The sequence below is a fragment of the Anthonomus grandis genome, chromosome 5, assembly GCF_022605725.1.
Source record: "Anthonomus grandis grandis chromosome 5, icAntGran1.3, whole genome shotgun sequence".
Classification (NCBI taxonomy): domain Eukaryota; kingdom Metazoa; phylum Arthropoda; class Insecta; order Coleoptera; family Curculionidae; genus Anthonomus; species Anthonomus grandis.
The window spans coordinates 6,424,375-6,449,318 of record NC_065550.1 but is presented as its reverse complement, the minus strand read 5'-3'; the positions used below and the strand labels follow the sequence as shown (position 1 = coordinate 6,449,318).

The 24,944-nt window shown below is 32.1% G+C and overlaps 2 protein-coding genes across 2 annotated transcripts in view; both read left to right on the top strand.

The window, feature by feature from the left end:
- LOC126736891 (unc-112-related protein-like) overlaps positions 1–24,944 on the top strand; it is a 455,221-nt gene that overhangs the window by 60,252 nt on the left and 370,025 nt on the right. The window lies entirely within an intron of this gene.
- Positions 1–24,944, top strand: part of LOC126736890 (cullin-1-like) — a 79,383-nt gene that overhangs the window by 54,205 nt on the left and 234 nt on the right. Inside the window, exons 13-16 of the mRNA XM_050441508.1 lie at positions 856–1,095; positions 16,146–16,246; positions 16,304–16,442; positions 16,501–16,581. Coding sequence (XP_050297465.1) covers positions 856–1,095; positions 16,146–16,246; positions 16,304–16,442; positions 16,501–16,581 — 561 coding nt within the window. The remainder of the gene's footprint in view (positions 1–855; positions 1,096–16,145; positions 16,247–16,303; positions 16,443–16,500; positions 16,582–24,944) is intronic.

The following is a 24,944-nucleotide window of genomic DNA, read 5'->3' as shown; positions in this document are numbered from 1 at the left end:
CCGATCAAGGCTCACACGGCTATAGTACACAATTACTTCAGAGACACCACAGATATGTCACGCGGCTATTATTAAAAATAGCATGAGACACCACATTTATGTTGGTGCCCTAACTATCTCACGGCAGTTAACGTGTTAAAATATTGATAATTATTAAAAAGCTCTCTGGATTCATATGAAAAGCAATTGTCAACTAGCTGCAAGTGCGCTATTGGAAGCCTAAAAGAAAGAATACTGAGTGAGCTTTCCCAAAGGGGTTTCTTCTTTAAATGTGTAAACCATTTCCATACAAAAACCCTGATTATGGGTTTTTGTACGAAACGTCGGTAAAAATCCTTAATTCGTATATTACTTTAAAGGGAATAAAAATATCTTTTCAAATATGAAAATATGTAATTAAAAAGAAATAAAATTGTTATCGAATTGTAAAAAACGAAAAATTTTGGAAAAATTAGTAACAAGTAGACCATTTTGTAAAGAAGAAACTATAAACATAAGTAAGCAAAATATTTTGTTATAATTTTCTCCGTATACTGGAATCAAAATTTGCTAATTTGATAACTCTATAAACGCAACATTGCAAATGCACAACTTTTTTCTTATTTAACCGACATCATATCTCTTACCGGTTTCGAGTTAGGCAAAGTGACAGCCCGGCAAGTGGGTTACCTATTATAGACATCATTTTCTTCGTCTTCTATAATAGTTTTTTTTTGCAAATTTTGAGAAAGTTGCGACATGCCACAGGTTTTAACGTATTTAAAATTTTATGAAAAAAGAACATAACTATTTTTCCCTATATGAAAGTCTTTATTGCTTAATTTCAAATGAAAAATTGACCTTTTTTTATTTTAGTTGGAACGTAGCGTTAGTAGATTCACAAACTTCTATGCAAGCCAACATTCTGGTAGAAAACTAAACTGGCTCTACCAAATGTCCAAGGGTGAGCTGAACACAAATTGCTTTAAAAATAGGTATACGCTACAGGCTAGTACTTTTCAAATGGCTGTGTTACTTCAGTTTAACGTGTCCGACACGTGGACGATCGCGCAGTTAGAAGAAAATACGCAAATTAAGCAGGATTTTCTTATTCAAGTAAGTGTAAGATACAAATACAGGTTGTCTCAATATGCAGGTTGTCCTACGACGAAATTTGCAGATCAATTTCTCGAAAAGTGGCTTTTGGGAAATATTTAGTTTGATGGGATCAGTTTCGCTAAAATATCTTAAAAGATAGCGACACTTCATATATTGAAAACGGGTAATTTTTCTGAAATTTTGGTAATTATAGGCACATCTTACGCTATCAAAGTTATTTTAGTATTTACATTGTAGCCTATACTGCCGTGGTTATTAAAAAGAGCGAATGTTACAAATTACAGTTTTGAGAAAAACGCACTTAAAGTTTTTGCATATTTAATAATTCAACTAATATTTAATAATTAACTTATTTATTAAGTAATATTTTGGCCTGATTTTTTTAAAAATGTTTTCCCCCAAACGTATCTTACCCTTTGTTTAAATGAAAGTTAATTAACTCCTTTATTTAAATAATAATATCAAAAAAAGCAAAGCGACTGTTTCCTCGTTTTTATATTTAAGCCAACGTTCTTAGCAAAAAGAGCGAATATAACATACAAAGCACATTCGCCCTTTTTATTAAACAGTATATTGGTGGAATTAATTTCACCGTTTTATGAAAAAAGAGCGAATGTTAAATTTATTAATTTTAAATTAGTATGCATTAACGGAATAAAAACTCAAAAAAAAGAAAGTTTTAACTTTTATTAATATTTGACAAATATTTTTGCTAATAAAATTAACATAGAAAAATACAAAGCACGTATATATTTAGAAAAAAAAAACAAACATTAATGTATATTTAACTAGTACGTCACATAAAAAAAAATAACAAAAACTACATTTTAAGATAATTACTAACTGTAATTATTTTAAACGTGTGAGTACATAGTATGTATATAAACTTAAAAACTTTGGTTACTTAACCTTAAATATAAGCAAACCTTATCTCTACTATTTATTCGTCATCACTTTCAATAATATAATCGTGAACTTGATTATGGACTGGCAAATTGAGCCAAAATGCGCGTTTTTATTTAGTTTCTCCTTTCGATCAAAAAATATACCCTTATCGTTTTCAGCGGCTGGAGGCTTAGTAATTACAACATTTTGAGGTTGTAATTTTTTTGCAAGGCACATCAGTGATTCTTTATTACCATTATTGTAACTTGTTTTAAAAAACACATTTTTGGACCCTCTTTTTACTGTAACCACTTTCATATCCTTTATTAAAATTTGAGCGTTGTTTTTATTTATTTTTTGTATTTGGTAATTAGAAATATGGACCGGCCATTTCCTAAAATCATTGTGAGTCATTGTTTTAAGTACAGGTTGCATCTTTGATGCAAATTGAACACAATCGCAAAAATCTTTAAAATCGTAAACATACTTTTTTTCTCTTAGTTTTTTTTCAACCAGATGGTGAAAAGCATCCGCAGCCATAAAAGTATGACCCTTTTCAAAATACCAAAAAGATATGGTCTCAGCATTTATCTCGGTACTATTAATTAAATAGATTAGATAGGAAAACAGACACCAGTTTTTGTTCTGTGACTGGCAGTTATCACACCATATAACAATGTTCTTATAATCTCTGGCATATTCGGTAAAAAAGGCATTGTAGGTGCTGATTATATCCTCCTTTTTGCGACCTGACACGGCCTCATGCCAAACCGTAGCGAAGGGAGGTTTATTTTGACAAAATTTTCCCACAGGTACAAAGCTCTCATGAAAAGCGATTATTCGAGGTGTAAAAATTACTTCTTTGTCCATATCCAGCCTCGGAAGCATGATAACCTTCTGCAAATCAACAGCAACATGTAACTCGTTTTCTTTATTTGCGCTTTTTTCGCTTTCCTTATATAATTGTCGCGATTGAGATGCGTTTTTAATATGAACTGCGTATTTCTGGCAATTTGCACAACCAGGAGATTCTTCATTAGAATGTGTTTTTTTGTGTATTTCGTTCTCGGCACACATTTCACATTCCTCTTGACCAAGATTTAGACATTTGACGTTTGACATCATGACCTCAAGACATTTAGATGACTCTTGAACTTTATATGACTGAATTTTTTGTTTTTTTTTTTAAATTTTGTCCCTTTCCTCTTTTGAATGCAAATACATTTTTCTCTTCCTTGTCCCTGGTTTAATGGCAAAGAAATCGGTTTCAGAAAGAGAAGAATCTTCATCACTTAAGTTATTTTCAGGTCATATTCAGATGTGTTTCAGGGTCTAAGAAAGAAGAATCTGTTAAGTTGTTTTCGGGGATATTTTCAGATTTACTATTATAGTAGTATTCGACGTTTCTTTCCTGATTTATTAACAAACCATGATCTGTTGTAGTTCTCTCATCAGTGCTGCTGAAATTTTTTTGGAAATTATTTTCGACGGTACTTAAGGTGGTTAAATTGTAGTCTGGAGTTTTGCGGTCGAAGCAGTTGTTGGACTGATTGGAGCTGATTGTTCGGTGGTCTCGGTCGTGATATTGATCTTGGTCACTTTCCATATTTATTAAACCATCATCTGTAATTTAATATAATTAATGTAATAATATGATTGTATATTAATATTAATTTGTAATAATATTTATACCCTTATTAAAAAAGCTTCTGCAGTTAGTTTCTTTTTCAAAAGTTTTTTTTGTAAAAGTGACTACTTTTATCAAAAATTGAAGTATTTAGATTATTTAAAGACGTGTCGAGAAGTTCGTCAGGCATATCCTTCATGAGGGATTGATCAAAATGGTCCAGAGATGATACATTTTGCATGTTCTTATCATTTTCCGTAGACTGATCTCGAATCGAAAAGTTTTGATTTGTTTTGACGAATGATTTTTGGGCAGCAAAATTGGGGTTGTTAGCTTGGTTTTTCACTGGCACCATTTCCAAAATGGCTAAGGATCTTTTACTGCCAGATGGAATTGAAATCTAAAATAAAAGCAAAAAAAAAGTTAAATATAAATTTATTTTTAATTTTGTATATTATTACTTTATTGGATTCTACGCAAAATACCAAAAACTTTAATGTATTACATGTCACACTTTATATTATAATTGTTTCTAATATACAGGGTGTTCAAATTTGCACTTTTCATTACTTTTAGAGGCTCTAGAGCCAATTCTATTAAAGATAGGGAAAAACGGATTTCACTTTTTCGTCTTAACTTTTTAAGACCTTTAATTTGAGATACATATCAAATATGATGAAGCATGTCAAAATTTGTGACTTTTTTTTTGACAGGTGTCATATTTGACATCTATCTTCAAATTAAAAGTATTAAAAAGTTAATATAGGAAAGTGAAATCCGTTTTCTCTATCTTTAACAGAATTAGCTCTAGAGCCTCTTAAAGTAATAAAAAGTGAAATTTTGAACACCCTGTATATTAACAACAATAATAATGTAAAGTATAACATGTAATACAATAAAAATCATGAAATTTTGTGTAGAATCTAAAAAAATAATAATATGCAGTGTGTCCCATTTAAAATTTAAATGTTTTGGGTGTGTCCAGCAATTTTTGGACACCCCGGACAATATTTTAGTACATATTCGGACGGTTTAGGAAAAACTTTATAACTTTTGCATTTAAACTTTTTTTCCATCTTATATACCAAAGCCACCAGGAGCTGTCTAATTATTAGGAACAAGCCTGGACAGGTCAAAACTCGCTGGTAGGGAAATAAAATAACTATAACAATATTTTTACTAAATTATGTATAACTTATTTACTAATAAATGGTATTTACCCTTTTTGCCATTTTGTAAACTAAATTATCAAAAAATCACCTTAACACAAACTGAATATAAAAAAACATCCTTTTCGTAAGAGTGATGAATAGCTACTACTAACTAATAATAAACAAGCCACAAAAACATTCGCTTTAGGGTAAAAAGGCGCAGTACTCTACAATATTAGGAAAGAAGAGCGAATGTCCACAGAAAAAAAGGTGTTAAGCGAATGTCTCATTTCCGGGTGGTATAATGTTAAAAAAAAACAGCGAAAGTGCAATTTTTTGTTACATTCGCTCTTTTATCTAAACATTAGATCTTTTAAAGTCAGACATTCACCAAATTTTGTTACGTTCGCTGTTCTTTCTTGAGTTTATGGGCTAAAAATGGGCAGTAAGTCACATTCGCTTTTTTTCACATTTATTTTTTTCACATAAAATTTTTTTTAAAAAATAAAAAAAATACAAAAAAATTATCCTTTATTGATGTAGATTTTAAAAATATAAAAAAGTCAAAAATCGAAAAATTGTAACATTCGCTCTTTTTAATAACCACGGCAGTATACCGGGTGTCTTAGGAAAGTGGTTCGCCCCTTTAATTTTTTTAATTTTTAAGTTAAAAAAATGAAATTTGGTAAGTGGGTGTAGCATCCAAATTGGGATTGGCTGACGTATTCAGTTGTTTTCTGTCACTTCCGGTTTAACCGGAAATGATAACTTTCTTATTTTAAATGGGACCCACCAACTTTTTTAACATATTTTGATACAAAATTACAATCTAAGAAAAGTGACACCCATATGTCAACTTTTGACATCTAACCTTTAAATTATTTAATTTTTATTCTAGAGTGCCATGAATAATTTAAAATCGTTAATTTTACATCAAGTAGTCCTAGAAAAATATAATTGACTCTCTTTTGTTTTTCACAGCTTTCCTAGATGGGTCTAAAGTTTTTTCAAACGGAACTAGTGTGGCTCATTACCATAGTTAAAAAGTGTATTTTTTTACAAATAATTTGGTATAACACAATCACATGCATCTAGGAAAGCTGTGAAAAATAAGACAGTCAATTATATTTTTTTAGGACCTCTTGTAAAAACTGTGTAAAAATAAAAATTTTAAATTATTCATGGCACCCTAGATTGAAATATAAAAAATTAAATAATTTAAAGGTTATGTGTCAAAAGTTGACATATGGGGTATAATTTTTCTTAGAATGTCATTTTCTATCAAAATATGTCAAAAAAATTGGGTGATCCTATTTAAAATAAGGAAGTTAGGGTCATTTTCGGTTAAACCGGAAGTTATAGAAAATAACTAAATACGTCAGCCAATACCAATTTGAGTGTTACACCCACGTACCAAATTTCATTTTTTTTTAACTTAAAAATTAAAAATGTTATAGGGGCGAATCACTTTCCTAAGACACCCGGTATATGATGCGTAAAAGTCTTACGCACTAGTGCGTAAAAAGTGAAACTTTATACACCCTGGGAAGTGTGTAAAGTGAGTACTTTACACACGGTAGTAGAAAAAAAACTTTTTTTACTACCTTGAAAAAAGTAAAGCAAGTTTTAGATCAGGCCAGGCTAGTCAAATATGCTGGAAAAACAGAATAGTCGAATAATATTTTAAAACTCTGCAGTAAATAGTTCGTTCGCATTACCTAAAAAAGATTCATAAATCAATTCCTATACCCCGAATTCTGCACCAATTTTACAAGGAAATCCACGTGTCTTTTAACTCTTTCGGGCACAAGATTTTTCCCCGTTTCTAGTCCCATGTTGCACAGATACTAAAAGTTCTGATTTTCAAAATTTTCTCAATCATAATTGAACTAATTCATAAAAATTTAAAGATTTACATATATTTTTTTAAAATGAAATGTCAGTTTGACAGATAATTGGTGGTACGAAATGTGTACCACCGTGCAACTTGAACTAAGGCTAGGAGGCAATTATGAAAAATAAAAAAACGATTATTCTACAGAAAACCAGAAGTATTTTACTAATTGATAATTAAAATTAACAATATCTACTTTGTTTTGTGAATTTCTTGAAAACAGTCTTTAGATTTCCCTCAGCATAACGGAACTTTACACACTGTACAAGACCATTCAGTACGAACTTGGTGGATTCTGGTACTGCATCTGGCACATCTTCGTCTTGTAGTCCTTACAGGCTGATGATCTGATGACGTGAAACGCACTTCTGCACTAATTTGGACGTATCGTTCTGCCAATAACCCATCAACAACTCTTCGACGAAAATCTTTTAGGGGTAACCTTTTTAGACCTCTTAGTCGGTAGAGAGTGAACGAATTGACGATGCAGCAATCAATGAAATGGAAAAAAATTCTCATCCACCATTTTTTACTTTTACGATCTAGCTCATAAGATGATTTCATTTGGTCGAAACGGTCCACAAAGTTCATGTTATTATTGTAGTCCACCAGTGCCATAGGACAAGGAACATGGATTTTACTACCATCCTTATCCTTATCCTGGATCATGATAATTGGTCAAAATATGGACTGCTTTTTTGTCTTTCCATTTAATCAAACTGATCCCATCAGATCTTATTGAATAATCATATTCACCTTGCTTCAAAAGTTTATCTTCAGTGATTTATGGAAGATGTTTTCTGTTCGACTGAACTGTACCACATGCATGAATGCTCCGTTCTTTGAGAATTTTCAATAACATATACGAGTTGAAAAAGTTATCGAAGAAAAGCAGGTGATTTTTTTGTTGGAGATCGTCGGCAAGTCTAAGTATTACCTTTTCCCCTAACGAATGTTCCACGTAGTCATCGATTTTACCGGTATAAATATCAAAGTCATATATATATATGCATTTGAGTCAGCCAAAGTCCAAATTTTGTAGCTTCGTTTTATAGGCTTTTTCGGCATATATTGCTTTAACGTACTTCGCTCCTTAAATTTTACCATTGATTCATCGATTGCGATGTTTTTTGTACAATCATAATATTTTTTAAAATTCTCCTTAATTTTATCTATAAAGAGCCTAACTTTATACAGTTTATCGAATCCTGCATCCCCTTTTTTTGGCATTACGCTATTGTCATTGAGGTGAACGTGGCTAAGCAACCAACCGAATCTATTTACAGCCATAAACTGGGAAATGTAATTATCGTGCATGTCTTCGTCGACACTCCAATAGTCTCTATAACTAGGTAGTGGTTTGATTCCCATGAGAACTATTAAGACCAAGGAAAACCTTCATTTCTTTTGTATTTGTAGGATTATATTTTTTGTTATTTTTTTGAAATTCTTGTTCAGCATAGAGGTTTGTTTGAAAAACAATGTCTTCTATAAGCTCGTCACTTATAAACAGATTAAAAAAAAAGTAAAGTGACAACAGGTGATCTTCCTTTTGTAGTAACTCAAGACATAAACCTTGATTCTCAGTCTCAGTAAACGGCTGGGCCGGGTTTATTAGATGTAAATTTTGAGTAGACCATGAAACTTTAGGTGGTTGATTATTTGATTTTTGTAAATACTTTGAAAGTGGGACGTCATCATCGCTGGAGTCATCATCACTACTGGTCATAATATCATTAGGCTGTATTTCACAGAAATCATTTTTATTGTCGGACTCTGAAATAATTGATTCCTGATCACTTGGAACTTTATCTGTCATTTCTAATTCGTCGTAGAACTCTTTTTCAGTCATATCGACCAATTTTAAGTCCATAGGATATTTACTGCTGCCAGCGAAAGCCATAGCCTGAAAAAAGAAAATACCCTTATTGCATAGTGGTACAAATTAGGGACTCATTAAAATTATGTTTTTTTCAAACCATAATCCTTAATTTTCATTGCATTCATGTTTTTTACATAAATATATACATCATAAAACGCAAATAAAATACAGAATAATCCGAAATGCTTACCTTATCAAAATAAAAACAACACTAAATATTTATAAACAAAAACACGTGCTTCTTGCAACATCTAATGCGTTTGACCAGTCAAGACAGGAAATATTTATGCAGTATAGTAAAAATTGCATCCATGTTCATTAAATTTAATATATGGTAGGGATATGTGGTACAGAATATATGTCGCTGTGCCGAACAGGAAAATGAATTTGAAAGGTGGTTTATTTTTTGTACCACTATGCATCTTTTAGCTATTTATTTGTGGTACGATTTATGTACACTGCCGAAAAGAGTTAATAATAAAAATAGGCAGACCAAAAAAACTATCCGGTATGAAGACAAGCAAATTTTCAACTATTAACAAATATAAACCAATTTTTATCATCCTGTAAAATTTAGGTCAAAATTGTTAAAGATCTGCACATTAATGTGTCAGAAAGAGAATGTTGAATGCTGGATTACATGCTAGACGAGACCCGTCAAAAAACTATTGCTCTCAGAGAAAAACAGAAATTTTCCAGGACTTCGTACTAATTGGAAAAGAGTCATTTGGAGTGATGACTAAAATCTTATGTTCTGATATATATAAACTTATGTTTTTTAAAAGACCGAAGAATTAAAGGCTTAATCTAAAGTATACTCTTCCAACTGTAAAACATGGGAGTGGCTTTGTTATGGTTTGGGACTGTTTTTCGGGATTCGGTATAGGTATTTATTACATTGAATAGTTGGCAGGACTATTCGATGTGATGTGATGGCTAGGGATCGCTTTGTTTATAGAGACATTTTAAAGGAACACATGGGACTACTCGTATATTCTGAAGAAATAATGCCTTTAAAACATTATTCCCAACAAAATAATGATCCCAACCCAAAATAGATGTATTGAAGTGGCCATGGCAAGACCCGGATTTAACCAATAGAAAATCTATGGAAAATATTACATAAGAAAATACGAACAAAATCGAATTTAAATTTTGCTAGAACCTTATGAAGCTTTAAAATTCGCTTCAAAATTTGAATTTTTTAATTAAAAATAAACGGAATTTTACTAAATATTAGTTTTTTCTAATTAAAATTATTTTACACTTTTTCAACATATTTTTTAAACAATATATAAAAAGCAATATTTACAAAAACCGTTTCTCAAAAGTACCTCTGCAAGAGGCACTTTTAAGTGATACATCCTCAAGAAAAAGCAACAAAAAAGGAAACAAAATAAAAAGAAAACAAAAAAACCTTACGTAAGAATATTTTTTCGATACATTTTGATAGTGAGAGCTTGAAAAAAATTTAAAAAAATACAATTTATTTATATTTATGTACACAGGACAGGGATAGGCAGCAACTGAATCAGGGCAAGCGCAGGAAAGGAAACACATCCAATATAATTATATGAATATAAATAATATGATACAGGTATATCTTGTTAAATGCGAAACGAAAATGTAAGTGTAGACTTGAACCAGTACAGCTACATGAATATGACACAACCTGAAAAGAGACTGGAAAAAATTTAATTGACATTCATCTCAATACATATTTAATTATTAGGCATCATACTGTGACTGCATAAGCATATTTCTTATGTATTTCTTATACTTAAACTTAATATTAAAGCCAAAATTAATTTTTTTTGGAAGTTGCTTTACTACTACTGTGTAATTAGTAGGAATTATATTATTCTTAACAAGCTTAAGAAAATACCAAACTTATCTGGAACCATCAAACATTTTATTGTGATTAAAGGAATAATATTTAAAATAAAAAAGAAGTTAATAAAAGTGCTAATCAAATAACCTTACAACTTAACAAAAAGAGAAGATTGCTAATAAAAAACCTACAGATAAAACCTAAAGCTAAAAATAGAATGTCACATGAAGCATACAAAACATTTATCATAAAATTAAAATAGTACCACATAAAAACTATTAAGTTATACATAACAACGCACATACACATTCAGTATTTAAAGCAGTTAATTTGAAACTAAATGTATAGCACTAAAAGCTGCCAGAATAATATTCTGTATGATTATAGTAGCCCTAACGTAACAAAAACCCCTTGGCAGATCATCTAAATATAACGCCTTTAAAGATATGAGGCAGACTATTTCCAAAATAAAAATACAACACGAGGTAAGAGCTTTGCAAAGAATAAAGGACGATAATACTTTCCAAATTAAAGAACGAAAAACGTAACATCCCTCTTTTGCAAAACAAATTGAAGGCATATTGGGAACATTATCTTTAATAAATGCTATAACGAATATGGACCTCATTTAAAGAACAATATGAAGTTCTTGCTACTGAATTCTATATAGGGTGTTCATTTGAAAACTTCCCACCAAGGATTTATCGAAAAACCACTGTTTAAAAAAAAAACGCCGAAATACGTCAAAAGGTTTGTCAAGGAGGACAACTTTCTAACCTAAAATTACTAAACCCCCTTTCACCGTCTGCCCCCCAGGGTCATCCCCTTAAAAATTTTAAATGGCAAGGGGTATCGAGTAATAGCTTGTTTAAAAGGTATTTCGAAATCTTTTATTTTGACGTTTGATTTTTTAAATCGGTCGATTCGTTTTCGAGAAAATTAGAAAAATCTTTGTTTATCTTATTTGTTCAGATAGAAAACAAAAACATGAAAATATCAGTTTTTATTTTAATAAGTGTTCAAGATGTTGCCCGTTAGGGTTTGCCAAATCTGCAATTCGTTTATAATTTAAAACGAAAACTACCAACATAAACAGCAATTCCGAAGATAACTAAATAACAGCCTGAATTTTTTCCCGCATTCTTTTCATCAACACAGATATCCTGGGTTAACTGTATTTATTGTTATACCTGCTTAGTTATTTATAGTTGCTAAGGAAAATAAAGAATTTATTTTGCCGTCAGTTACATTTGTGACAGCCTTGGAATAGTGAAAATTTATTTGTTGAATTGAAGATTTTACTTCCAAAATGGTTTACACACTAGCCGAAAGAGTGGAAATTATTCTAATTTATGGTGCCCAAAATCAATGTGCTCGGCAAACTGCCGTCACGTTTAACGCCGAGACATCCGAAGAAGATAACTTTGCATAGGTATGTTTTGGACCTTGTTACTAAGTTTACTGAAACTGGATCTGTTGTAAATAAAAAACGTGATCATCGGCGAATTTTGGATGAAGCCGCTCAAGTTGAAGTTTTGGGTCATTTTGGAATAAATCCTAATACTTCATTACGCAAAATTGTTGCTGCCACTGGTATTTCATTAGGCTCTGTTCACACAGTTTCCTAATGATAATACTATTCATGTAAAGAATATCTACTTCAGCGATGAATACACATTTTATCTCAATGGATTTGTTAATAAGCATAACTGTAGATATTGGAGCAATGAAAATCCTCATGCATTTGAAGAAGGGCATACCCAGTACCCTCAAAAAATTAATGTATGGGCAGGCATTTTAGAAAATAAAGTGATTGGGCCATTATTTATTAACGGAAATTTAAATGGAGCCATTTATTTGGATATGTTGGAAAATACCATCAATCCGCTTATCACTGAATCCATTGAAAACCAAATCGATGATGATGGAAACCCTATACTTGATGAGGTTGAAATATATTTCCAGCAAGACGGCGCTCCTCCTCACTATGTTCTTCCCATTCGGCAATGGCTAGACGACGAGTTTCCAGATAAATGGATAGGGCGAAGGGGGCCTATAGAATGGCCTGTTAGATCTCCTGATATAACGTCGTTAGACTTTTTTCTATGGGGTCATTTGAAATCTATTGTGTTTACTTCCCAACCTGAAAGTTTGGATGAAGTTCGTCAACGCATCATCGACAGCTGCCATGATATCCCACAACATGTTTTTGAAAATGTCCGTCAGGAATTTGAACATCGCCTATATCATTGTTTGGCCAAAAAGGGCAACATTTTGAACACTTATTGAAATAAAAACTGATATTTTCATGTTTTTGGTTTCTATCTGAACAAATAAGATAAACAAAGATTTTTCTAATTTTCTCGAAAAATATAATAATTAACGTCAAAATAAAAGACTTCGAAAGACCTTTTAAACAAGCTATTACTCGATACCCCTTGCCATTTAAAATTTTTAAGGGGATGACCCTGAGGGGCAATGGTGAAAGGGGGTGAAGTAATTTTAGGTTAGAAAGTTGTCCTCCTTGACAAACCTTTTGACATATTTCGGCGTGTTTTTTTTTAAACAGTGGTTTTCGATAAATCCGTGGTGGGAAGTTTTCAAATGAACACCCTGTATGTTAATCATAAACACTGTACAGCATTCGAATCCGAGGAAATTTTATTGCATGAGGTCCTTCATTTTCAAATTTTCTCTGCGAAATAAGTGTATAACGCTTATAATAGAACGATTTAGGCCAACTCGCCTATTACAAAGTTGCTTCCTTTGGCTGCTAGAGGGTGCCGAAATTTTATAATTAAATACCACCTGAATACCTAATGACATTACCTCCTACCTGATTGATTAATACATTAATCCAAGTTTACAACTTGGATTGCTCGGAATTATTTAGACAGTAAATATTTTTGGTGACATTCTTTTCTTTTTCAAGATTTACCTATTAAATTATCTACATAACCTTTACTAATTTTTGGGTAGGTTTAGAATTAATTTAATTTAATTTTTTATGGCTAAAGTGGGCGTCCGACGAAAATTTTACAAGAGACAAAAAAGCTTCAATATTGAGTCAGCTAATCTCTGAGAAGCAATTTAAGTCATTGATGCGGGGTGAAACACAATTACAACCATTTATTTATGAATAACCCATCTTTTTAAAAGTTCCGGCCATTAAACCAAGATGGCGCCAATGTCAATTCAGGTAGTATCATTCATGTAGTATTCACGTAGGCACCCTTTAGCGGCGAAACAAAGCAACTTTGATATAGGCGGACAGCCTGTATTATTGGCGTTGGTTTCTTCGTAGAATAAAAATCCCGTTAGTGGACTGTATTAATGTTTTGAAAATTGATAAACAAGCTGACATCCACTCCCGCTATGACCTGAAGTACCATTATCTTCAAATATACAGTGAGAGCCAAAAGTCCGGAATAAATTCATTTAAAATTCAGGGGTATGTTCAAAAAAAAACGCTCGGACACTTCGATTTTTAACTGTGGGTTTTCTTACTATAATTTTATGTATACAGGGTGGTCCAAAAATAAGTTACGACCATCAACATCAATTTTTGAAATGGAAATACCTATTTTTTATTCTGTATTCTTAAAGAACAGAAAATTTTAGACATATTTCATGTACAATATCCTATACCTATCTTCATTTGTTTTTGAGTTATTGACAGTTAAAGATCGGCATATTTGCACTTTTGACATGTTATAAAATCCAAACGGTTAGACATAGACAAATGCGGTTTGCACTTTTTATCGAAGCATTTTTAAAACCATCTGTTGACACTAACTAGCTAGTGTCAACAGATGGTTTTAAAGTAAATTCAACCGTAAATTTCTGAACATACAATAATTCATGCAACTATGTAACACCCTTACTAAGGTAACCTTGTTTTTTGTGTTTTTTCGTCCATTGTTGCAATGATGTTGTCATCATTTTTTGAAGTGACAGGTATTAAGCAGTCTTATCCTTGTTTATTGTAAAATTTAATATTGCCTGAAAGGATGAATAAGTTAAGTGAGACTGAGAGAATAGAAATATTAATTATGATAAGATGTGGTGATTGCATTAGGACCCAACACCAGGTTTGTGAAATGTTTAATACCAAGTACCCTGATAAGACAATATCTCAGTCTACCGTTAGCAAACTAGAAAGAAAATTTAGGGAATTAGGTCACGTCAGAGATCGACCCAGATCGGATCGTCCCTCAATTTCCGAGGAAAAGAAGTTAAATGTTGTTTTGTCCATTGAAGAAAATCCTCATACACCGACTAGACAGGCAGCACTAGATAACGATGTTGGAAAAACATCTTTAAGAAGGATTTTGAAAAAGGCAAAATATCATCCCTATAAATTAAAATTAATCCACGAACTTAACGAAGATGATACAGATCGTCGATTAGAGTTTTGCGAAACTGTAATTAATGTCTGCCATAACGACCGTCTTTTTACTCGTAGAATAATTTTTTCTGACGAGTCGACCTTCTGCTTCAATGGTACAGTGAACAGACAGAACTGCCGTTACTGGTCTTCCTCCAATCCAAATTGCGTCATTGAAGCTCATACCCAATATCCTCAATCTGTGAATGTTTGCGCTGGCATTATCAATGACAGAGTCATAGGTCCATTTTTCTTCGAAGGTACCTTAACAGGTCAATGTTATATGGAATTCTTAATGAACGAACTGATTCCCGCTTTATGTTTGATGTTTCCAAATGCAAATAATCCCAATATTCCAGAAGCTTCAATTTGGTTCCAGCAAGATTGTGACGAAGTGTGGCGCGTCGCCACACTTCAGCAGAGCCGTGCGCCAATATTTAAGTGAGGTATTTCCGGGTCGATGGATTGGGCGAAGGGGTCAATAGGAGTGGCCTGCTAGGTCCCCCGACTTGACTCCTTTGGACTTTTTTTGTGAGGTTATTTAAAGCATAGTGTGTATGTAAATAAACCCAACAATTTAGAAGAATTGAGAAATAATATAAAAAATGAGATTCAACGAATACCTCAAGAAATGATACGCAACGTTCTGAGAGAATTCGAATCAAGACTCGCTTACTCTCAAGAAGTTAATGGGGCTCAATTTGAACATTTAATTCGGTCTAGATTAGAATAGTTTCTTTTTGTTCAACGTTTATACAATACTTTTGATTAAATACATTAATATTTTGAATGTTTTTTTAGAAATTCAACCGTAAATTTCTCAGTACCTGTTGACACTAACTAGCTAGTGTCAATAGATGGTTTTAAAAAAGCTTCGATAAAAAGTGTAAACGGCATTTGTCTATGTCTAACCGTTTGGATTTTATAACATGTCAAAAGTGCAAATATGCCGATCTTCAACTGTCAATAACTCAAAAACAAATGAAGATAGGTATAGGATATTGTACATGAAATATGTCTAGAATTTTCTGTTCTTTAAGAATACAGAATAAAAAATAGGTATTTCCGTTTCAAAAATTGAAGTTGATGGTCGTAACTTATTTTTGGACCACCCTGTATACATAAAATTATAGTAAGAAAACCCGCAGTTAAAAATAAAAATCGACGTGTCCGAGCGTTTTTTTTTTGAACATACCCCTGAATTTTAAATGAATTTATTTCGGACTGGACTTTTGGCTTTCAGTGTATATTAATCCAATCAACGTTATGATGATGCCAAGTTTTGATAATAGTCCAAATCCTACTTTTCCAGAAATCCGATCGCTGCAATTCATCGTGGGTCACTCTATATTATTCTCGATATATTGTGATTTCAAATTAAATTTTACAGGTAATCCAAATTTTGCTAAAAGCCAAATTACTCAACTGCGACGAGGATGAGAACGACATCACTTCGAATTCAACGGTTTCGTTAAACGTAGGCTTTAGAAAGTGAGTTTTTCAGTTTTTCGGTTACGTGTAATGATTTAATAACGATCAACTTTTTAGTAAAAAACTTCGAGTAAATATAAACATACCAATGAAGACGGAACTGAAGATGGAACAAGAAACTACACATAAGCACATAGAAGAGGATCGAAAATTGCTCATTCAAGCAGCTATAGTTAGGATTATGAAAATGAGAAAAGTATGTTGTAAGGTCAAGAGGATTTTTAAATTTGGCTTATGGTGTTCATTCCTTTTAGGTTCATCAACATCAACAGTTGGTGGCGGAAGTACTAAACCAGCTCTCTTCAAGGTTTAAACCTAGGGTACAAACTATCAAGGTAAGACCCACTTTTATAGGCGATTTTAGACAAAATTATTGATGAGTAATTTTCGCTAAAACCTCACAGACACAGTACGACCGTGCAAGAATCATAAATTCAATAATGATTAAATTATTATTTTTTAAAGAACATTTTTCTAGATCAATGGGTAACTAAAAATGCTTGAGTCATCCTCCCCTTAATTTATTTAAAAATTATTAATATTATATGTTTCGGACATATAACATGTCCATCATCAGGGATACAAATTCAGGGTTTTCGTCAATACATATTAAAGATATAGTGCCTCCGGCAAGGTCAAAAGGTTAAAACAATTAACAATGAATAAAAATTACATATTAAGATGCGTGAGAATGGGACTAAAACTGGATCTACACAAACATTAAAATCACATGATTACAACACTACGATATTTGTCCATAATTTGTACGATAATTTTTAGTTACCCATTGACATATTAACTCCACTGCAAGTATGGACTACTTCTTCAATTTTTCTAGATGGTGCTCCAAGAAGAACTGTTTCAATATCAACTTCTTTTCTTATATTTTTAGAGAAAATTCTAGATTCATCTTATGTACATTGTACCTATCTTCAATTACTTTATCATTAACAGTTTATTAATAGAATACTGTCAGTCTCATATATAGACTAAAATTATTAATTTAAACACACAATAAAACAAATAAATAATTATTCCAACCATTCGGTAAGTTTATTCACCTAAGCTATTACAATATGTTGAGCTATACAATATTTGAAGGTTGTCATGGAATCGTCAGTTAGTTAATTGCTTGGGTACTTCTGCAGTTTAGCAACTTTTATTAACATTCACTCATTTAAGTGACGGAGTGCATTTATTTTATATTTTAAATGCAAGTATTTTAATTATTATTAATCATTGAAATTAAAAAGTTCACACACAATATAATTTGTTTATTCTGAATTAAATAATTAAAAAAGCAGAAGACGAACACGATTTTTAAATGACTTTTAAGTGTCTTATCCAAATTAATTAATTAAAAAAATAAAACAATTTAATACAAACAAAAAATAATATTATAAATAAATGTGATTCAAAAATTAACAATACAATAAAATTAAATTAAGTGTTAGTACACGGCGTATTGAAATTTGGTTTTCTAAGTGGACTGTAAAGCTTAGCTGATTTGGAATTTTCCTGAACGGAATAACCTACACACATATTACCCTTCGATTATTATAATCTTATAAATGCGCGAAACACACAACTATAATAAATTGCTGGGTACTCACCCTCAGTCTTCTTCTGCCAGTCGTTGGGAATCCCCAGAATACTTCCACCAATTAAACACGGTCACGTTGTAAAAACTAGATGGCCATGAAATTGTTGATTTTAATACTTTCGGTGCGAATTGTGGTACCCTACTACCAGTACTCTCGCAGTGTCTTTAGCGGTCAAAAACCGGAAGTGCGGCGCTGTACCCAAGCGCGCAATTACGGCTGTGTGTTTTTAAGAACAGAAAAAGATTAAAATGAACTAACATGTACTAACATTAAAGAGAAAAAAGCAGAAAGAATACTTTTTGACATTTAGTCTTTGAGGCCTTTAGGATAGTTACGTTTTTGTTTAGAGCTTGTTTAGTGTTCTGATTGTGAGAATGCAAGTAGTGCGGATTCTTACACAGGAGCCTAACCACAACTTTCAAGTAAATTTGACTTATTTGCAAAAATATAGTTTGTTGAACATTACCTTCAGAAGATATTTTTGGGTAATCACAGGTTGTAGGATGGTCTTAATTGTTCCGCCCCATGTTATGCAGCAATTTACAATTGTTTCAGCCAGATCTTGATAAATGGTTGTAAGGGTCTTTTTTTGCATAAATTGTCTTAACTGACAAAATATAAGTTTCCGAACTCGAGTAGAAATATACTCAACTTTCTTTTGATTTGCTGGGTGCAGGAACATTCAGTTGTGCCACAGTCGTTTTCATGCAATATGATCTCTTTTAATGCGCTAGATGTTCTTGAATTTACAGAAAAACATAAAAAGCTTGACTTCTGAGTTTAGTGTTAAATAATTTAAACCAAGTCAAATTTTGATTTTTTTCATGGAAGACCCTGCAACAGTCTTTTGTCTTTCTAAGACTTTTCCTTAATCATTATTGCGGTAACATCTGCAAAACACACCATGCCAACATTAGGTAACAACTGCAGTAACTCAATAACATATACCGGGTGACACAGAAAAAAGGGAACACTAAATAACTTTGTTGTTTTTCAAGATAAGCAAATGAAATTTGGTATATCGATAGAAATAAGAGTATGTTTTGATATATTTTATTGTTTTTTATCCCTGTCGGTTTAACAGGAAGTGACACTAACTTTCTTATTTCAAATGGGACACTTGGTAGATTATTACACATTTCGGTAAAAAATAATATTCTGAAAACAATGATACTGTATTTTCTACTTTTTGTTTTATACTCATAGAAAAAATATTTTTTTTAATTTTAAAATAGGGTGCCATGAATGCGTTCAAAGTTTTAATGTAAGTAATCAAGGAAAAATAGTTTTCATTGCATTTTATGACTTAAATTTTCTACACGCCTATTTAAACTGCCCAAACCATTAATTTTGGCATTTACTTTATTTTTTTAAATAGCACATTATAGGGAACAATCACTTTTGAAATGCGGTTTTTTTCCCAATAATTTGATATGATTATCTTTTAAATCGGTTGACAAATAAGCCCATAAGGAGAAAAAAACGAATTCACAAAAATTAACGAACAGGAAGCATTGTAATGACAAGCCTGCGTAATTTTTTCAAGTGACATACAAAATCATATTTTGTCAAACGTTATTTCTTTTAAATCATATAATACACTTGGCATGCATTTAGTTAATACTAAACAAAAAAATCCCCATACAAAACTTAGTGAAGTTTACCACCTTAGGTGCCCTGGTTGTACATCCACCTATATTGGGAAAACAACACGCAAACTTGAAACAAGAATAAAAGTACATCTTAACCAAACGAATCTTCTTTTGGTTTACATATAGAGCTTAGTGGGCATAGTTTTTCTATTGCAGATAATAGTCAAATTATTCATAAATTTAAAAACAACAATCATAGGGTATTGACCTATCTGGAGGAGCTCGCAATTGAAAGGGAAATAAATTAAAATTCTAAATGCCTAAATTTAATCACTTACAACAGTAATACCAATAAGCCAATATATATAGAAACTTTTTATGATTATATTTGAATACCTCTGCCCTAAGAACTTTATTGATCCTGCAACTTATACGGCTTAACATTTCATACTAACACCTCTTTATAATTTAATCTCTTTTACTAATCCTATTGATAAAAATTAAAAAGAAAATTTCGTAGTGATTAATTAAATTGACTGCACTATTCGGGATTTACTTCAGATACACTCAAAACTTACTACATTTTTTTTTTGCTAATGAATGTAAACATTGTTAGCTCCGCATTCGTATCTTTTCACTCAGTAGGCGAAGTACGTTCTGATCAGTAGTGATTAAGTTTTTTTAAAATAAGAAGACGCGAGGTAGACGTATAGGGCCATGGTCTTCGGTTTTCGTTGATGTTTGTTCTAGTAGAGGTGTTTTTAAACGATTAAGTAATATTTAATTTTCTTTAGTTTTGTAATTTTTACACTTTGTATTCTGTAAAGAAACAAGCTTGAATTTTAATTTGAATAATTTTTAATGATTTTAACGATCTTAAACTGTTGACTTTTTTTTTCTTTTCATACTTACAAAGATTTTTTTGAAGAATTTAAGGCGCCCAAGACTTTAGTTTCTAGTTACCTCTCTATGCCGAGATTATACAGGTTACCAAAAATTCACAAACTATTCGCCCGGTAGTCAGTTTCACTAATACTGCAGTGTCCATTTTATTAAAATTTCTTCTTAACCTTATATAATCTTCAATTTAACCCCCAAATTGCATTAAAAAATACAATAGAACTTAAAGATATTCCTATATCATCTGACTCTATAATGGTTTCACTCGATGTTTCTAATTTGTTTACGTCTATCCCAAAAAAAATATAGTAGTCCTAGTAGGTAATATTTTAAAATCCAAGCGACTTTCTAATAATACCATCAGCCAAGTTTTGTCTTTATTGAACTTATGTCTAGCTCAGTTCTTTACTTTCTTATAAAACTTTTTATCGACAACCCGAAGGCCTTGCCATGGGAAGCTGTTTATCTCCTTTCCTAGCATATGTCTTTATGGATGATTCAGAAAATATATATACTCTCAAATAAGGAAATTAAATTTTATAGATATATATTTTAAGATACGTTGATGACTGTTTTTTAATATTAGATGGAGACACAAATAGGGCAAATAATTTACTCCAAAAATGTAATTTAATTCATCCAACCAACAAATAGCTTATAATAATGGTTATAACCCAAACTTTATTGATAAAAAGATTAAAAAAGTTAAAACAAGAAATCTCAGGAAAGTGTCTATTTAATGCAAAAAGTCCCTTATCTCGTTATATCGCTTTTTTAAATAATATTCTCACTAAAAATATTTTCAAAGCAATTAAAGAACATTTTCCTAGTAATAAAATTCTCTCATAAAATAAATAACAATAAATAAATAACAATTGTAAGAAAAAAGTTAAAAAATTAGATAAAAGTGGTGAATACCAGTTAAAATGTGGTGAATGCGAAACATCGTATATTAGGAGAACTTGTAGATCATTAAATATTAGGATTCATAAACACCTAAAAAATCCTGATAAGTCCTCATTTGGACGCCAAATAAAAAGCTCTAAACACAAATTTGATTCCGACAAAGATTCAAAAATTTTAGTCAATGTCAAAGTGTCAAAATTTTATGCATTTGGATTTCTTGGAAGACATAAAAATCAATAAAGAAATGTCCTCTAATGACAAGTGCTAAAATACATAAACTGAACTAAGAAGAAGTTTTGTCCCTCTGCACAGGATATTAAATAGGCTTTATTGACTTTAATCATGAAATTTGCACACCCACATAGGCTCATCTGGTATATTACTTTGTTTATTTACCACCCATTTCTATAGTTTAAAAAAACAATTACAAATAATAAATACCTTTTATTAGATTATCGTTAAAGATACATACACGACTAATTTTTATTACATTTTAAACACATAATTTTATTAACCGTTTTGTCTCTGTATACCGGGTGTCTTAGAAAAGTGGTTCACTCCTATAACTATTTAAATTATTAAGTTAAAAAAATGAAATTTGGTACGTGGGTGTAGCACCCAAATTGGGATTGGCTGCCGTATTCAGTTGTTTTCTGTCACTTCCGGTTTGACCGGAAATGTTTTAATCCGATTCTCAATCGTTTCTGAAATAATCGATTCTATAGTTTTTTTGTAAGATTTTTTATTTTAAAAGCAACACAAACAAATACTATTAAAAAAACAAAATTCCACTAATTTAATGAGTTTTCGAAAATACCCCCACCAACTTTAAGGCAAGCTGCAGAACGTTTGTTAAACGCTCGTGTTGCACGTTTAATTGCTTGAGGATTGTTTTTAATAATATTTGAAGCATTCAAAATTTGATTGTGGAGTCCTTCTATAGTTTCTACTGGTGTTTCGTACACTAGAGCTTTCATCCACCCCCAGAGGCAATAATCCAGTGGATTTAAGTCTGGCGACCTCGGTGGCTAAACTTGAGGTCCTTCTCTGCCAATCCAACGATCAGGAAAACGATTGTCTAAGAAATTACGCACCCGGCAACTAAAATGACGCGGAGTTCCATCGTGTTGAAAATACATTCGGTGTCGAACAATTGGCGGATCATCATCCACCATGTGTATTAAATGGTCTTCCAAAAAGCGTAAATATCCTTCTCCAGTAAGACGCTCATCTAATACAAAAGGACCAAGTCAAGGTCGTTCCGCATTTCACACCACACCTTAACAGTGAATCGATGTTGAAAGTTTCGTTCAAACGTGGCACGAGGATTTTCATCTGACCACCGATGTTCATTGTGTCGGTTATTAATTCTGTTGCGGGTAAAATGAGCTTCATCGCTAAATAAAATGTATTTACATATGTAGGCCTCGGTTTTGTTGGATCCATTCGCAAAATTGAACCCTTAAGCCATAATCACCTTCTTGAAGATGTTCAACCGGTTAAATATGGAAAGGCTTAAAATCGTTTTTCCTAAGTGTCTTCCAAACGTCCACATGTGATGCTAATCGAATACATGCTTTACTATTAAACAAGCTCTTTCATTATGGTATAAGAGGTCCGGCTTATAAATGGCTTGAATCATATTTGACAGGTAGAACCCAGGCTGTTAGATTGAAAGTTAGTGGTCAGGTGACCATATCTGAATGGGCAACTGTCCTCACTGGGGTTCCACAGGGTAGTGTTCTTGGGCCCATTTTGTTTTTACTCTTTATTAATGACTTGCCTCTCCTGGTTAATGACAGCTACATAACACTTTTTGCAGACCATACATCAGCAGTTGTCTCGGGTACTGACTATCAGTTTATCCACTCAAAAGCCACCAAGTGTATAGCTGATATTGCGAGGTGGTGCCAGAAAAATCGTCTTTGTTTGAATAGTTTGAAAACCAATTGTTTTCACTCCGATTCGAGCTATTCAGGACCGGAGCGAGCTTACTCCTTAGAGAGGAGTCATCAAGTAGCATCATCCAACAACACTGCAACAACATTCCCAAGTTTTTGGGAATTGTAATTGATAGACATCTATCGTGGGATCCTCAGGTGGAATCTGTGTGCAGTAGATTATCTCGCAGCAATTAAGCCATCTTGCAGCTTCGAGACTATGTGGATATACATTTAAAAGTTTTTATTATGCCTCAGTGCATTCCACTCTATCCTATGCCTTATTAGCTTGGGGTAATTCCTCCAGTATTGGGAGAGTGCTAATAAATCAAAAGCGCATTGTACGTACGATGTTTAGACTTTTCTTCAGAGAAACTTGACGTGGTACTGTTAAAAAAGAAAAAAATTTAACTATAATGAACATCTATATCTTGGAGTGCGCATGTCAAGTACATAAAAATCTTTCCAACCACATGAGATCTGGAGATCTGCAGAGAAATGCAGATAAATTATACATCCCTTTTACCCGGTTATCACAAGGTACAGGATGGTCCGGAAATTACATCTCTCAAAATTTTTAATTATCTCCCATGTAGAATAAAGAGATCTAAGACTTTTCCAACTTTTAAGAAAGCTTTTAGGACCATGTTAGCTGACTGTCTTTTTTACTCATTGACAGAGTCCTTTAACTGTAGATTTATTGACTATATTTTATTAAATTTGTTACCTTTCATATCTTGTAATTTTATACTCTTTTTACTAGCATTTGTAGTTTTTTTATTGACAATTCCTATACATTGTTATGATGTCGATGGAAATAAACGACTTGATTTGATTCTATTGTAATCCGCCTCTTACTAACACCCGGGTTCTCTTCAGCCATATCCAGAACATTTCTTCATTTTCCACATTTAGTCCCGCCTCTCGTTCAGAATTAATTCTTACGCTTGGAAACATTCCTGTTTCCTGAGCATTTGCAAAAACTGTCTAAAAAACTTAGATTAGGAATTCTTCGATTTGGAAAACGACGTCGTTATTCATCAACAGCACGTAATGCGCTAGCATGACAGAAACCATACACGAATATCATGTCAGCACACTCCCTATGGCTGAATGTGTGAGGCATTACGTAATGGAAACTTTGCTTTTTTCAAATTGAAACGCTCAGAATCAATCATACTGACAACCATGCTTGTCAAAACTACCAGTCAATAAAAATAGGTATTAACAAACAATGATGAAATACCTGTAACGTCAGTTAGAAATACAGAGAATGCAATTATTCCAAAAATTTACAAGAGCCGATTATTTCCGAAACGGTTAAGAATCGGATTAAAACATATGGGCAATTTATCTTATTTTGACCTTCTGAATATGTTTCCAAAATATTTCCCTTTCCTCCCGAAACACCCTGTATAGTCTTTCAAATCATGGTTATTGTCTTCTATGTCTGAACTTTTAAATTTTATAGATTTTGTTAATTCTAAATTGTGAAGTACGTTTGTCTAAATTTGTTTATAAAAAAAAAGTTTTATGATATTTTATGTTTTGACCCGTAAGTGTGATAATTCTAGTGAAGTTCTGAAGTTATATTTCTTACACCTTTTAGGTAGCACCACTGATGATGGCTATTTGTTAGGCGAAAACGCTTTGCTATTAGTGGAGAAAAATATATACTCGTTGGACAAATCGCTTTTCGCATTTTATTATTCTCTACTATTTATTTGTTTTTTTCGTTTACCAGTTTGATAATCCA